General features: G+C 59.7%; 1 protein-coding gene across 1 annotated transcript; it reads left to right on the top strand.

The window, feature by feature from the left end:
* The first annotated feature begins 4,171 nt into the window (after positions 1-4,171).
* NFKB2 (nuclear factor kappa B subunit 2) lies at positions 4,172-15,873 on the top strand. The gene is made up of 23 exons (XM_038757655.1): positions 4,172-4,191; positions 8,394-8,470; positions 8,712-8,790; positions 9,350-9,390; positions 9,712-9,810; positions 9,899-10,050; positions 10,182-10,288; positions 10,602-10,760; positions 10,972-11,076; positions 11,169-11,254; positions 11,414-11,552; positions 11,678-11,812; positions 11,935-12,171; positions 12,320-12,461; positions 12,618-12,732; positions 12,827-13,034; positions 13,300-13,469; positions 13,567-13,669; positions 13,923-14,098; positions 14,210-14,270; positions 14,648-14,826; positions 14,946-15,057; positions 15,451-15,873. The coding sequence occupies exons 2-23, from the start codon at positions 8,450-8,452 to the stop codon at positions 15,570-15,572; spliced, it is 2,748 nt and encodes a 915-aa protein (XP_038613583.1). The 5' UTR covers positions 4,172-4,191; positions 8,394-8,449; the 3' UTR covers positions 15,573-15,873.
* Positions 15,874-15,997: the final 124 nt, after the last annotated feature.

Genomic DNA, 15,997 nt, shown 5'->3' with positions numbered 1-15,997 from the left:
CAGGGTAAGAGCTGGAATTCCTATGCCCTCCCCTCCCCTTCCAGAGCCAGGTGAGAGGAATAAACCTCAGCGGCTTCCCCTGGGACCCAGATGTGCCCATTTCCCACCCCTCTGCTCTGTCCTGGCTACTGCTGTGCTGGCCATTCTGGTCCTGTCACGTCTGGGTTGTTTCTCTCCCTCTCTCCCTCAGTGGACCATCACCTCGCCCATGGCCTTTACATCGATTGCACGTTCCCAGGCAGCTAATTCAGTGCCCTGCACACAGGCACTCGGTGGTAATGCTAATTCTGTGTCCTGCAGCCCCAAGTGTCCTGTCCTGCTGGCGTAAGACCCACTCTCACGAAGCCACTGGCAATCAGCTCCTCTCACAGGCCATGCTGAGCCGGGGGCACAGCCACTGAGTGTGGTGGCTGCGCTCTCCTCTCTTCCATCTCCTCCCTCATCCCAGCGGTGGGAATGAGCGGCAGCATGGGCCTCTCCGACTTCTCGGTATTAACTGCCCCTCACCACCTGCCCCTTGGATCTGGCCTCGGCTGCCAGTCTTGTGGCTCCGTAGCCTCCTCGGCCCAGCCCTCCACTTCCACAGCATCGCCTAGCAGAAAGGTCACGGGGCTGTGAGGCAGGAGATCTGGCCCCTTATCCTGGCTCTGATGCTTAATTTCTCTGTGCCTCAGTGTCCTCATCTGTAAACTGGGGATAAAATACCCGTTTTCTGTTCTCCCTCTTGAGATTGTCAGCCCCCGCTGTGGGAATTGGAGAGACGATCCAATCTGCTGCTCTTATATCCACCCCAGTGTGCAGGGCCGTGTTTGGCATGTATTAAGCACTTCACAACTACCACAGTTTTTGTTATGTCCCCACACACACACACCCTTGGTCCTTGGGGATGAGGCAGGGCAGGTGCCCCCATCTCTGCCCTGTAACCCTCTCCCCCATGAGGAACAGGGTGATGCCAGCTTTCTTGTGCACAGAGGGGGAGGAGAGTGCCAATCCCCCAATAGTCACTGGCCTGCCCATGCCAAGAGGGTGGGGCTCCTTGGGCCACCCATTGACCATCTCCACTCAGCTCCTTGTGTTCTTTGTGGTCCTTGCACTTACTCCCTCCCAATGCCCTTCACCTTCTTTACCCCCTTCTCCCATGGGCTGGGCTGGAAGAAGCTGGGAGGGCCCATATGGCCACTCCCACCTCATCCTGCCTGACTTTCCCCTCCAGAGCACTTGGGTTCGTAGGGCAACTGGTAATAAGAACCCTGCCCTCTGCCAGCTCCCTCCAGCCTTGTTGCCCCCCAGGACTGGGAGTCTGATCCAAGAAGCAACGTGGCTCAGTGGAAAGAGCACGGGCTTTGGAGTCAGAGGTCATGGGTTCAAATCCCAGCTCTGCCAACTGTCAGCTGTGTGACCTTGGGCAAGTCACTTCACTTCTCTGTGCCTCAGTTACCTCATTTGTAAAATGGGGATCAAGACTGTGAGCCCCCCCGTGGGACAACGTGATCACCTTGTAACCTCGCTAGCGCTTAGACTGTTCTAAGCACATAGTAAGCGCTTAACATTATAATCAGTAGAAGTGAACGGGGGGCTGCCGTGTTGGGTTTATCGGGGCCAAGCAGGCCGAGGGAAAAGCATTGAGGTGAGGAAGAGCGGCTCGGGGGCCCCGATGGGGCTGGGGGAGATTCCAGGTGGCCAAGGCGAGGCCCGGGCAGGAGATGGGGGAAAGGAGAAGCCGGTGGGCATACTGAGAAGCAGCGTGCCTCAGTGGAGAGAACACGGGCTTTGGAGTCAGAGGTCATGGGTTCAAATCCCGGCTCTCCCATATGTCTGCTGTGTGACTTTGGGCAAGTCACTTCTTTGGGCCTTAGTTACCTCATCTGTAAAATGGGGATTAAGACTGTGAACCCCACGGGGGACAACCTGATCGCCTTGTAACCTCCTCTGCGCTTAGAACAGTGCTTTGCACATAGTAAGCGCCTAACAAATGCCATCGTCATTATTATTATCCTGCGTCCCCTCGCGGGCAGGTGCGCGGAGCTGCGGCCAGGTGGCGCTGCAGGGCGCCGGAGAGGCGCCCTCCAGTTCTTCCATTCATCCAAAACATTCATTCATTCATTCAATCGTATTTATTGAGCGCTTACTGTGTGCACAGCACTGTACTAAGCACTTGGGAAGTCCAAGTTGGAAACATATAGAGACGGTCCCTACCCAACAGTGGAGATCTTTTCTACTAAGTGCTCCCCATGGCTCTGCACCCCTTTCATTGCCACCACCCATCGACTGACGCTCTAAAGGTGAAGCGGGTCACTGGGGTCTAGCCCAAGTGGCTCAGTGGCAAGACCACGGGCTTTGGAGTCAGAGGTCATGGGTTCAAATCCCGGCTCCGCCAACTGTCAGCTGCGTGACTTTGGGCAAGTCACTTAACTTCTCTGGGCCTCAGTGACCTCATCTGCAAAATGGGGATGAAGACTGTGAGCCCCAAGTGGGACAATGGGTTCAAATCCCGGCTCCACCAATTGTCAGCTGGGTGACTTTGGGCAAGTCACTTCACTTCTCCGGGCCTCAGTTACCGCATCTGTAAAATGGGGATTAAGACTGTGAGCCCCCACCACGGGACAACCTGATCACCTTGTAACCTCCCCAGCTCTTAGTACAGTGCTTTGCACATAGTAAGCGCTTAATAAATGCCATCGTTAATCACCTTGTAGCCCCCCGGCGCTTAGGACAGTGCTTTGCACATAGTAAGCATTTAACAAATACCTCCATAATTATTATTATTATTATTAATTATTATTACCACCCCACTCCCAGGGTTGGCTCCAGGAGGCTGATGGAGAAAGCACTTCCTCCCTGTCCCATGACTCTCTCCAGGTTCACACATCTCCCGGACACCCCGAGCTTCCCCTGTACACTCCACCACAGACAGACACCAAGATCCGACATTCATTCCTTCATTCAATCGTATTTATTGAGTGTTTACTGTGTGCAGAGCACTGTAATAATAATAATAATGGCATTTATTAAGCGCTTACTATGTGCAAAACACTGTTTATTCATTCAGTCGTATTTAGTGAGTGCTTACTGTGTGCAGAGCACAGGACTAAGCGTTTGGGAAGTCCAAGTTGGCAACATATAGAGACGGTCCCTACCCAACAGCGGGCTCACAGTCTAGAAGGGGGAGACAGAGAACAAAACAAAACATATTAACAAAATAAAATAAATAGAATCAATATGTACAAATAAAATAGAGTAATAAATACGTAACAACATATATACATATATACAGGTGCTGTGGGGAGGGGAAGGAGGAGGCTCAGTGTGGGAAGGCCTCCTGGAGGAGGTGAGCTCTCAGTAGGGCCCTGAAGGAAGGAAGAGAGCTATTTTGGCGGATTTGTGGAGGGATTGGGGGCATTCCAGGCCGAGAGAGGACGTGGGTCGGGGGTCGACGGCGGGACAGACTGTGAGCCCACTGTTGGGTAGGGACCATCTCTATATGTTGCCAACTTGTACTTCCCAAGCGCTTAGTCCAGTGCTCTGCACACAGTAAGCGCTCAATAAATACGATTGAATCAATCAATCAATCAATCGTATTTATTGAGCGCTTACTATGTGCAGAGCACTGTACTAAGCGCTTGGGAAGTACAAATTGGCATCACATAGAGACAGTCCCTACCCAACAGTGGGCTCACAGTCTAAAAGGTTGAATGAATGAATGACAGGCGAGAACGAGGCACGGTGAGGAGATTAGCGGCGGCTAAGCGCTGGGCACTGTTCTAAGCGCTTGGGAAGTACAAGTCATTCATTCATTCGTACTTATTGAGCGCTTACTGTGTGCAGAGCACTGGACTAAGCGCTTGGGAAGTCCAAGTTGGCAACATATAGAGACGGTCCCTACCCAAGTGGGCTCACAGCCTAGAAGGATAATAGAAGTCAACAAGAGTAATAATAATTGTGGTATCTGTTGAGCGCTTACTAGGTGCCAGGCACTGTGGGCCTCCCGGACAAGGGGGTCCAGGCCCCTCCTTCCTTGCCTCCCTCCCTCCCTCCGACTGCAACTTGGAGCCAATGAGGAAGCGGCGGGAGCGTGATGCTGCGTGACGTCATGGGAATTCCCCCCTTCGGGGGGCGGAAAAGGGGCTTTCCCGACGGGGACACCGGGAACCGGGGACCGGGACCGGTTGGGAGCTGGAGCGCAGGGACGCGGTGAGTGCCCACCGCGCCGGGCCCGCGGGATTCAATCGATCAGTCGTCTTTATTGAGCGCTTACTGTGTGCAGAGCACTGGACCAAGCGCTTGGGCAGTCCAAGTTTCCCTTTGGGTGTGGGGCCGGACGGACACCCCTGTCCCCGGGCAGGGGCCGCCCAGACACCTGCACGGTCACACAGACCTGCACGGCCTCAGGCCCACGGATCTACACGGGCCCCAACGCGGTTACACGCGATCACAAATCACACAAATGCATACACGCTCTGCCTCCCTTCAAAGCCCTACTGAGAGCTCACCTCCTCCAGGAGGCCTTCCCAGACTGAGCCCCCTCCTTCCTCTCCCCCCTCCCCCCCACAGCACCTGTATATATGTATATATGGTTGTACATATTTATTACTCTGTTTATTTTACTTGTACATCATCTATCCTATTTATTTTATTTTGTTGGTATGTTTGGTTTTGTTCTCTGTCTCCCCCTTTTAGACTGTGAGCCCACTGTTGGGTAGGGACTGTCTCTATGTGTTGCCAATTTGTACTTCCCAAGCGCTTAGTACAGTGCTGTGCACATAGTAAGCGCTCAATAAATATGATTGATGATGATGATGATGATGATTACTCTATTTTACTTGTACATCCTTCCTCCCCCCTACTCTCCCTCATTCATTCATTCAATCGTATTTATTGAGCACTTACTGCGTGCAGAGCACTGGACTAAGCGCTTGGGAAGTACAAGTTGGCAACATATAGAGACGGTCCCTACCCAACAGTGGGCTCCCCTCCCCACAGCACCTGTTTATATGTATATATGTTTGTACATATTTATTACTCTATTTATTTTACTTGTACATCCTTACTCTCCCCCTACTCCCCCCACCCCCCACCTTACCTCCTTCCCCTCCCCACAGCACCTGTATATATGTATATGTTTGTACATATTTATTACTCTATTTATTTTACTAGTACATCCTTCCTCTCCCCCCCACCTTACCTCCTTCCCCTCCCCACAGCACCTGTATATATGTTTGTACATATTTATTACTCTATTTTACTTGTACATCCTTCCTCTCCCCCTACTCCCCCTCCCCCCTTACCTCCTTCCCCTCCCCACAGCACCTGTATATATGTATATATGTTTGTACATATGTATTACTCCATTTTACTTGTACATATTTATTGTACAAGTATTTATTTATTGTATTTATTTTATTTGGTTTATATGTTTTGTTGTCTGTCTCCCCCTTCTAGACTGTGAACCCGCTGTTGGGTAGGGAGCGTCTCTATTTGTTGCCAACTTGGACTTCCCAAGCACTTAGTCCAGTGCTCTGCACACAGTAAGTGCTCAATAAATACGATTGAATGAATGAATGAATGAAAGGGGGAAGGCAGGGGTCTGGGCAGAGAAATAATAATAATGATGGCATTTGTTAAGCGCTTACTATGTGCAACGCACTTTTCTAAGCGGTGAGAGGAAGGTCTCTCTGCCTCCCGGAGCTTCCAAGGGCCAGGGCTTGGGGAACGCCGGGGGTTGGGGGGGATGGAGGCTGGGGCTCATTCATTCAATCGTATTTATTGAGTGGAGCGCTTACTGTGTGCAGAGCACTGTACTAAGCGCTTGGGAAGTCCAAGTTGGCAACATATAGAAACGGTCCCTACCCAACAGCGGGCTCACAGTCTAGAAGGGGGAGACAAACAAAACATATTAACAAAATAGAATAAATATGTACAAGTACAATAGAGTAATAAATATGTACATACATATATCAGAGAAGCAGCGTGGCTCAGTGGAAAGAGCTCGGGCTTTGGAGTCAGAGGTCATGGGTTCAAATCCCGGCTCCGCCACTTGTCAGCTGTGTGACTCTGGGCAAGTCACTTAACTTCTCCGGGCCTCAGGTCCCTCATCTGGAAGATGGGGATTAAGTCTGTGAGCCCCACGTGGGACAACTTGATTACCTTGTATCTACCCCAGCGCTTAGAACAGAGCTTTGCACATAGTAAGCGCTTAATAAATGCCATCATTATTATTATTATTATTATTATTATTATTGCAGGTGCTGTGGGAAGGGGAAGGAAGTAAGGCGGGGGACCCAGATGGGTGGGAGGGGTCGAGCTCAGTCCCCTAGGCCGGATCGAGCCCCTGGAGAGCACACAGTAAGCGCTCAATAAATACGATTGAGTGAAGGGAGTGGGAGGGAGCAGGGGCGCAAGGCGCCGGGCTGACCTCGAGGACCTCGGGTCTCTGGCTGCCCAACTTGGGCGCCAAGTCTGGGCATCAGGGCGGCGACCCCCGTGGGGGGCGACGGGGGAACCCGCGGGAGGAGAGCCCCAGGAGCGGCGCCTCCAGCCCCGGCCCAAAGGAAAAAAAACCCTCAAAAACCCCAACCCGGGGGAATCAGCCTCCGGCTTCTAGAGAAAACCCCAGGGTTTCCGCAAGGCCCGGGATCTCGGGGCGGGGAGAGGGCAGAGGCCAAACACGCCGGGTGGGGGTGGGGAATAAGGGGAGGGGACTGCCTGCCCCGTAGCCCCCCAGCTAATATTTAGAGAAGCAGCGTGGCTCAGTGGAAAGAGCCCGGGCTTTGGAGCCAGAGGTCATGGATTCAAATCCCGGCTCCGCCAATTGTCGGCTGTGTGACTTTGGACAACTCACTTCACTTCTCTGGGCCTCAGTTCCCTCATCTGTAAAACGGGGATAAAGACTGTGAGTCCCCTGTGGGACAACCTCCCTAGCGCTTAGAACAGTGCTTTGCACATAGCGCTTAATAAATGCCATTATTATTATTATAATGTTTCACTAGCCCAGCAGACCACCAAGAACCGGGCGGCCCAGAGCCCGGGGATCCGGGCAGGGGCCGCCCCCACTGTTTCCATCTTCCTAACAACTGTGACAACAACAGCAATAATAAGTGTGGCACGCGAAGTGCTTACTATGTGCCATTCATTCAGTCGTATTTATTGAGCGTTTACTGCGTGCACAACACTGTACTAAGCGCTTGGGAAGTACAATTCAGCAGTAAGGAGAGACAATCCCCGCCCACGACGGGCTTACAGTCTAGAAGGTGGGGGTGGGGGGGGAGAGACAGACATCAAAACAAGGAAACAGGCGTCAATACCATCAGTATAAAAAAATAGAATTATATGTACACAGCAAAACGGGTTTCACATTCAAAGTAGGAGGAAGAACAGGTAGTGAATCCCATTTTACAGATGAGGGAATGAGGAGCAAAGCCACGTGCCCAAGGGTCCACAGCAAGCGAGCGCTGGGGTAGATAAAAGAGAGACAGGTCGAACACAGTCCCTGCGTTCCCGCAGGAGGCTCGCATCTTAATAATAATAATAATAATAATAATGGCATTTATTAAGCGCTTACTATGTGCAAAGCACTGTTCTAAGCGCTCTTAAGAGGGAAGGAGAATCGCTATTTTATCCCCACCGTCCCGAGGAGGAAATGAGGCCCAGAGGGATGAGCTAGCTCGTCCGAGGTCACCCGGCGGGCGGGTGGCGGAGCCCCGTTGCAATAATAATAATAATAACGATAGTATTTATTAAGCGCTTACTATGCAAAGCACTGTTCTAAGCGCTGGGGAGGTTACAAGGTGATCGGGTTGTCCCGGGGAGGGGCTCAGTCTTCATCCCCATTTTCCAGATGAGGGAACTGAGGCCCAGAGAGGTGAAGCGACTCGGCCAAAGTCACCCAGCTGGCAATTGGCGGAGGCGGGATTTGAAGCCATGACCTCTGACCCCAAAGCCGGGGCGGGCGCTCTCCACTGAGCCACGCCGCTTCTCTCGGGGGTCGTTGCCCAGGCCGGGCCGGGGGTTGCCCGGCGGCCGGCCGGGCTGTCACCGGGAATTGCCGGGGGTGGGAGTGGGGGGAGGAGGGGGTTTCCAGCGGGCAAGATCCCCCAGGATGCTGAGTCAGCGGCCGGTTCCTTGCCGGGCCGTGGGGGAGCGGGGGGGGAACGGGGCGGGAGGCCAGCCCGGGCCGTGGGCGGAGCGGGCCTGGACACGTCATTTCCAGCCCCTGCCCCCGCCCTTCCCCGCTGCAGGCTCCTCCTCCTCCCTCCCTCTGTCCCCTCCTCCTCCTCCTCCTCCTCCTCCTCCCCCCCGCTGGTATTTTCGGGACTTTCCTGAGCAGCGCTAACTTTCCTGCCCGCTTCCCCGGCTCCGGCTCGGCCCCCGGGGTCCCGGCCCCTGACTCCAAGCAGGTGGGCACCGTGGCAGCGGCTGGCAGGGCCCAGGAGACCCCCTCCCCTCCGCGGAGATGGAGGACCCCTACGGCGCCGTGAGTGACCCCCCTCTTTCCTTTTGGTGTGTGTGTGTCCCGGCTGGTGGCCTGGCCCTCGGTGCCCCGTTCCCCACCCGTGGGTCTGTCTTTGTCCGGCCGCCGCACTGGGGCCACCAGTCCGTCCAGCTGGTGGCCCGGCCTGACCCCATGTGTGTTGGTGCGTGGGACTCGGGGCCCTGGGTTTGGGGGGGTGGGGGGGTCCCCCCGTGTGGCCGCTCAGGGTCCCGTCCCCGCACAGGGCCTGGATGGCATCGACTACGATGACTTCCACATCCACTCGTCCATAATGGAGCCCAAGGAGCCTCCCATGGAGACGGGTCAGTGTGAGCACCTCACTTGGGCCTCGTCCGTCTGCCGGTGGCCCTCTGGGGCAGGGCTTGGGCCTGGGGGGAGGGGGTTGCCCCCTGGGGCAGGACTTGGTTGGGGATGGAAGGGGTGGCCCTCTGGGGCAGGGCTTGGTTGGAGATGGGGTGGCCCTCCGGGGCAGGGCTTATTTGGAGAGTGGGTGGCGCTGGGGCAGGGCTCAGTTGGGGGTAGCCCCCGGGAAAGGACTGGGGGAGGGGTAGCCCCCTGGGGCAGGGCTTGTTTTGGGGCGGGGGGGTCCCCCGGACCTGCGCTTGGTTGGGGAATAGGTGGCCCCCCGGGGCAGGACTGGGCAGGGCGTGGGGAGAGGTGGTGGCTCCCCGGAGCAGGGCCTGTTTGGGGGTTGGGCCCCGGGGAAGGACTGGGCCGGGGGTGGCCCCCCCAGGGCAAGGCTGGAGGGGAGCAGTTTCCGGTGACCGTTGGGTCAGCTGGGTCAAGGAGGTCTGGAAGAGGGGCTGCCCCGGCTCGGGAGGCTGGGATGGTGCGGGAACTAAGTCCCATCTCCTCGTGCAGCTGAAGGCCCCTACCTGGTCATCGTGGAGCAGCCCAAGCAGGTGAGTCCTCAGCCTCATGTCCGTGTCTATGTAGAGGTTACTTACGTGTCCACCCATTTGAGCCTGTGGTCTTGCTGTTTTCCCTACCCTACATTTGGATTGGGCTGTAAATTCCTAGAGGGCGGGGTTGTGTTTTCTTTCTCTTATTTGTTCCCGAATGCCCCATACAGTGCTTGGCACACAACCGAGCAATGCTACCGGTGGTGATGTAGATGAGCCCACTCCCCGTCCCTCAGCCTGCCCTGGGTGGAGTGGGCAGGGCCCTGGGCGACAGGTGGGAGGCCCCAGAGGTGGCGGTCCACACTGAGCTCTGGTCCCCAGCGTGGATTCCGCTTCCGCTACGGCTGCGAAGGCCCGTCCCACGGCGGGCTGCCCGGAGCCTCCAGCGAGAAGGGACGCAAGACCTACCCTACGGTCAAGGTGAGAGGTCGGAGAGGCTGGCGGGGCCGGGTGAGGGGTCGGGGGCAGGGCCGAAGGCCGCCCCCTGACAGCCCCCTGCCCTCCCCAGATCTGTAATTACGTGGGCCTGGCCAAGATCGAGGTGGACCTGGTGACTCACAGCGATCCCCCCCGGGCCCATGCCCACAGCCTGGTGGGCAAACAGTGCACCGAGCTGGGCGTCTGTGTGGTGTCTGTGGGGCCCAAGGACATGACTGCCCAGTGCGTGAGGATCCGCCCCAGCCCCCATCCCGTGCTCCCTCGGCCCCCTTGCCCCTCTCCCAGACTCCCCTCCCTACTGACCTCGGTAACCCCTCCTGCCTTCGACCCCCTGACTCTTCCCCCGTGTGCAGGTTCAACAACCTGGGGGTCCTCCATGTGACCAAGAAAAACATGATGGAGATCATGATGCAGAAACTACAGCGGCAGCGACTCCGCACGCAGCCCCAAGGGCTGACGGGTACGGGGCCAGGGGCGGACTCGGGAGCGTCAGGGGCGCCACAGCCAATGCTGGGGAGAGCCGATCGGACTAAATGCCCTGGGCCCTACACCCGGTGCCTTCCATAGCCCCCGGCCCGTAGGGCTCTGACGGCTGCGGTCATCAGGGGCCTGCGGAGGGAAGGAGCAGAGCGTCTCGAGCCCCTCTGTCCCCTCTGGCTGGTTTGTCCCAGGCCGGAACACTTGGGCCGCTTGGGCCCATAGGTTGTACGGTGGGGAGGATGGGGGGCAGGCCACTTTCAACCTCGCTTCTCTGAGCCTCCCGGACCCTGCAGACGCTGAGCGCCGGGAGCTGGAGCAGGAGGCCAAGGAGCTGAAGAAGGTTATGGATCTCAGCATCGTACGGCTCCGCTTTTCGGCCTTCCTGCGCGCCAGTGATGGTAGCTTCTCCCTGCCCCTGTGCCCGGTCATCTCCCAGCCCATCCACGATAGCAGTGAGTAGGCCTGGCCCCTGAGGTGGGGACCCTCACCTGTAGCCATGTACGTGTGTGTGGGTGTGTGTGTATATACACACACCCCACCTTGGGGCAGGGGACCAGAGTCGGGGGGGAGGGAGGTCCAGGGCCCCGAGGGGCGGTGAAGTGGCCGGGGCAGTTCTTCCCCCTTCCCTTGTGCCCTTCCTATCCTGTCCTATTCCCTCCCCAGAATCCCCCGGCGCCTCCAACCTGAAGATCTCACGTATGGACAAGACGGCCGGGTCGGTGCGAGGTGGGGATGAGGTTTACCTGCTCTGTGACAAGGTGCAGAAAGGTGAGGCCGGGGCAGGGGGAGGTCGAGGGGCTGGTGGGATGGCGCCAAGGGCAGGGAACCGGGGGTCCTGACTTCTCCCTGCCCGCCCCCAGATGACATTGAAGTTCGCTTCTATGAGGACGATGAGAATGGCTGGCAGGCGTTTGGGGACTTCTCTCCTACCGATGTGCACAAGCAGGTACCGCCGAGGGCGGGAGTCCCGACAGAATGAGGGCGGGAGGTTGGGGGGCTATGGTGAGAGCAGAGGCTGGGGACACGGGAGGGTCCCTTTCCGCCCCTAGTGTGTGCGGGCACCGGGTGGGGGGGCTACTTTGATTTGCTCCCCCCCACACACCAGTATGCCATCGTGTTCCGGACACCGCCGTACCACAAGATGCGGATCGAGCGGCCAGTCACCGTGTTCCTGCAGCTCAAGCGCAAGCGCGGAGGGGACGTTTCTGACTCCAAGCAGTTCACGTACTACCCACTGGTGGAAGGTCGGTGGGTAGGGTGGGGAGAGGGGCACGTGCGTGCGTGTATGCGCACATGGCAGGGGTGGGGGGTTGAGAGGAGTTGGGAGTGGCTCCCTGCCTGACCCCCCCACTCCTCCGTTCCCCTGCAGATAAGGAAGAGGTGCAACGGAAGCGCAAGAAGGCACTCCCTGCCTTCTCCCAGCACTTTGGGGGCGGCTCCCACATGGGGGGCGCCGGCGGGGGAGCAGCGGGGGGCTTCGGAGCAGGAGGAGCGGGCGGAGGAGGTAAGAGGGCCGAGCGGCCCGCTGTGGCTCTCGCCACTCCTCCACCCCACCACCCCAGTCGTCTCCCCCGCCAGCCTCCAGCTCCTCCCTGGCTCCCCTCTGACGCCCCCCACCCCCTCCAGGTGGTGGTCTCGGCTACTTCCCGGCCCTGAATTACAGCAGCCCGTACCCGGCAGAGCCTCACCCTATGAGTGGCTACGCGGGGGCCGGGGGGTCGCGGACTAGCTGGGCCTCCCAGCCCCACAGGGAGGCACTCTCTGAAGAGGAGCCTGGGAAGCGGGAGGCAGACAAGGACCCGGCGTCCTGCCCCGACCACCCTTCCCAGCCCGCGCCTCGCTGCCAGGAGATGTTGAGCCAAGGTGAGGGGCGCCAGGCGGAGAAGACGTGCCCAGCGGGACCCCCGTGGGAGCGGGGCGGGGAGTAGCCGCGTGACCGTGGGCCGGCCCAGCGCCCGTGGAGCGTCCGCCCGCGGGGGACTCAGTGCCCCCGGGGCGACCTGTGTTGCAGCCCAGCGGTACAGCCTGCAGATGTTTGCGCTCGCCCAGCGCAGCGCCCGGTCCCTGCTGGACTACGGGGTGACCGCCGATGTCCGCACCTTGCTGGCCGGGCAGTACCACCTCCTGGCTGCCCAGGATGAGAACGGAGACACGTAAGGGCAGGGACTGGGACGATGGAGGGGAGGGCCTGGGCTGTGGGGGAGGGGGAGGGACAAGTGGGAATGGCTGGCAGAGGGGGACAGGTGTCATCGGGAACGGTCCCATCCTATCGTCTGCATTTTTCTCCACTCCCCTACCCACCCGGCCAGACCCTTGCATCTGGCCATCATTCACGGGCAGACGGGAGTCATGGAACAGCTGGCGCACATCATCCTGAGGGCCCCCCAGCTGGGAATCGCTAACCTCACCAACTACCTGCACCAGGTGTGCCCGGGGGCCGAGGGGAGGGCTAGTTCTATGGGGACCGGGGCTTCGCTCTGACCCTCGATTTCCACCCCCCCGCACCCCGTGCCCACAGACACCCCTGCACCTGGCAGTGATCACGGGGCAGTGCGCCGTGGTCGGCTTCCTGCTCAAGGTGGGCGCGGACCCCACCCTGCTGGACCGGCACGGAGACTCGGCCTTGCACCTGGCGCTGCGGGCGGGCAGCCCCGAGCTCCTGCGGACCCTGCTGGGGCACCCGGGCCCGGCCCTCCTCCAGCTGCTGGCCATGCCCGATTACCAAGGCAAGTCCCCGCCCCTCGTGGACTGGGCCGGCACCATGCCTGCATGGGCTGGGGTGTAGAGAGGGACCTCAGCACCCGTATTTCTGTGCCCAAGGCGAAGGGAGGGAGGGAGAGAGGGTGCAGTAAAAGGGAAGCCCTTTCTGATCGGGCTGGGGATGTCTGGGGGCAAGGGAAGGTGGGCACCGAGGGAGGAGCCCAGAACTGCTCCTCTGTATTGAGCCACACCTCTTCCCCGCTCCTCCTCCTCTGCCCTCCTTCCCTCTAGGATTTTACCCCGTGCACCTGGCAGTGCGTGCCCGGAGCCCCGAGTGCCTGGACCTGCTGGTGGCCAGCGGGGCGGGCGTCGAGACGGCGGAGCGACAGGGAGGGCGGACAGCCCTGCACTTGGCCACGGAGATGGAGGAGCTGGGGCTGGTCAGCCACCTCGTCACTAAGGTGCTTGAGGGGAGAGCAGGGAGGGCTTGAGGGGGCTGGGCTCAGGGGAGCCGGGCCAGTCTAGGCCCCGCTCCAACTGAGTCCCTGCCCCTCCCAGCTGGGTGCCAATGTGAATGCCCGTACCTTCGCCGGAAACACCCCCCTGCACCTGGCCGCGGGACTGGGCTCTCCAACCCTCACCCGTCTGCTGCTCAAAGCTGGTGAGCCCCCCCGCACTGCCCCATCCCCCATCCTCTCACTGCTCCTCCTCTTCCTCTCCCACCCCCATCAGACAAGCAGACTGAAACAGTCTCTCTCTCACACACACACACATGCGCACACCCACGTCTCCCCACAACGGCTCCTCAACCGCCCCCCTCGCCTTCACCCGCCACCACCACCCCTCAGCCTCAAGTCCTTGGAAACTGGCAGTTGGGGATGGGCCCGGGACCACTTCCTGTCTGATGTCCCCAGGCGCGGATGTGCATGCGGAGAACGAGGAGCCCCTGTGCCCGTCCCCTTCCCCCCCAACCTCGGGCAGCGACTCGGACCCGGACAGAGCAGACGGACTAGCAGAAGGGGAAGGGTCGAGGGGAGCCCGTCGGGCCAGCTGTGGACATAAGCCCCTCGACCTGACCCGCAGCGCCAAAGTATGATTGGGGTTGGCAAGGATGGGTGGGAGAAGCGGAGGTACGGGGGAATGGCGGTGGGGGTGGTGAGGAAGTATGGGGCTGGGCCTGCTGACCCCAAGCTCTGTCCAGGTCAAGTCTTTGCTGCTGAAAGCCACCAAGGAGCCTCCCCCGACCCCCCCACTGCCCACAGGTGAGAACACCCCCCCAACCTCCAAACCCCGCCCTCGTAAGGAGAGGGAGAGGGGCTCCGACTCACCTCCTCTCCCTGCCCGCCAATTCTGGGCACGTGTCCCACCCCTGGGGGCCCCCGGGCCTCAGAGCTGACCGTTTCTCACTGCCTCTGGCTTTGGACCGCAAGCACAAATGTGGGGGCACCCCTGACGGCATCTCTCCGTCTCTTCTGCCGGGTCTTGGGTTGGGGACGCGTCGGCCCCCGATGGCATCTCTCCAACACCCCCCCCCGCCTCGGGTCTTGGGCTGGGGTGCAAGCGGCCTGAGGGTAGGGTGCTGACAGCTCCCCCTCTGTGCGTGTGTCTGTCTGTCTGTCTGTCTGGGGTCGGGGCCCAGGACCGGTGCTGTCTCTCGGGGGTGCAGCCCTGCAGGGTCTGGAGCGGCTGCTGGACGGACCGGGCGGGTCCGAGGGTGGGGACTGGGCGGAGCTGGCCGAGCGGCTGGGCCTGCGCAGCCTCGTCCCCACTTACCGCGGCACGAGCTCGCCCAGCGGGAGCCTCCTGCGCAGCTATGAGGTCAGTGCCCCCCCGCCGGCCCCGCAACCCCTACTCCCCGACCTTCCCTCCCGCCCGCTGCCCCCACGTCCAGAACCGCCTCCATCCCGCCCCCCGGCCCTGACCGTCTGCTTCCACAGCTGGCCGGCGGAGACCTGGCGGGGCTGCTGGAGGCGCTGGCGGCCATGGGCCTGGAGGAGGGTGTGCGGCTCCTGCACGGAGCTGAGTCTGGGGACAAGCTGCCCAGCACAGGTAGGGGGGCCGCCGGCCCTGGCGGATGGGCAGTGGGCCCTCAACCCACTCGTTCTGCCCCAAGCCTTCTCCCTCCGACCTGGGGCCTCTGGCCCTGTGCCCTGCCACTTCTGCCCCTGCACCTCTGCCCCTGCTCCGTGGCTCAGTGGAAAGAGCCCGGGCTTTGGAGTCTGTGGTCACGGGTTCAAATCCCGGCTCCGCCAATTGTCAGCTGTGTGACTCTGAGCAAGGCATTTAACTTCTCTGGGCCTCAGTGACCACGTCTGTCAAATGGGGATTTAAGACTGGGAGTCCCCCGTGGGACAACCTGATCACCGTGTAACCTCCCCAGCGCTTAGAACAGTGCTTTGCACACAGTAAGCGCTTAATAAACGCCATCATTATTATTATTAGAGCTGAAAGAGGACAGCGCCTATGGAAGCCAGTCTGTGGAAGAGGAGGAAGAGGAGCTGGGAAAATCACCAGCCGGGCCGGGGGCGCTTCCCCACGGCCACCCCCAGCAGCAGGTGCACTGAGCCCAGCCCCCCGTGCGTTCTTGTGCCACTCGGTGGGTGGGGGGGCCGGGTCGGGTTCGGTGGGGCCTCCCGCACCCCCCAACTCCAAGCCCCCCGACGGACCCGCACCCATCCCCCCCACCCCGCTGTACAGACACTCCTCTTCCCCGCTGTACAGACACCTCTGCCTGTGCCCACGTTATTTAATGTCCCCAGTGCGGGTCTCTTAGATCGGGTGAATAAAGGTGGCGGTGGGGGACGGGGGGATGCAGCCTCCCCCACCTTCCCTGCCGGCACTCCTCTGCCTCCGTGCTCACTGCCTGCCCCTCATCCGCTGGCCCAGGGCCTATTCTTCACCCGCCTTGGGGGCAGGCCCTGCTAGGCCAGTGATTGGCGTGGCCCTGGGGCGTGCCCACTCCTCCCTGCCCCCTTGTCCCCGGGCCAGG

Source organism: Tachyglossus aculeatus, chromosome 16 (genome assembly GCF_015852505.1).
Source record: "Tachyglossus aculeatus isolate mTacAcu1 chromosome 16, mTacAcu1.pri, whole genome shotgun sequence".
NCBI lineage: Eukaryota > Metazoa > Chordata > Mammalia > Monotremata > Tachyglossidae > Tachyglossus > Tachyglossus aculeatus.
This window is presented reverse-complemented; position numbering and strand designations above follow the sequence as displayed.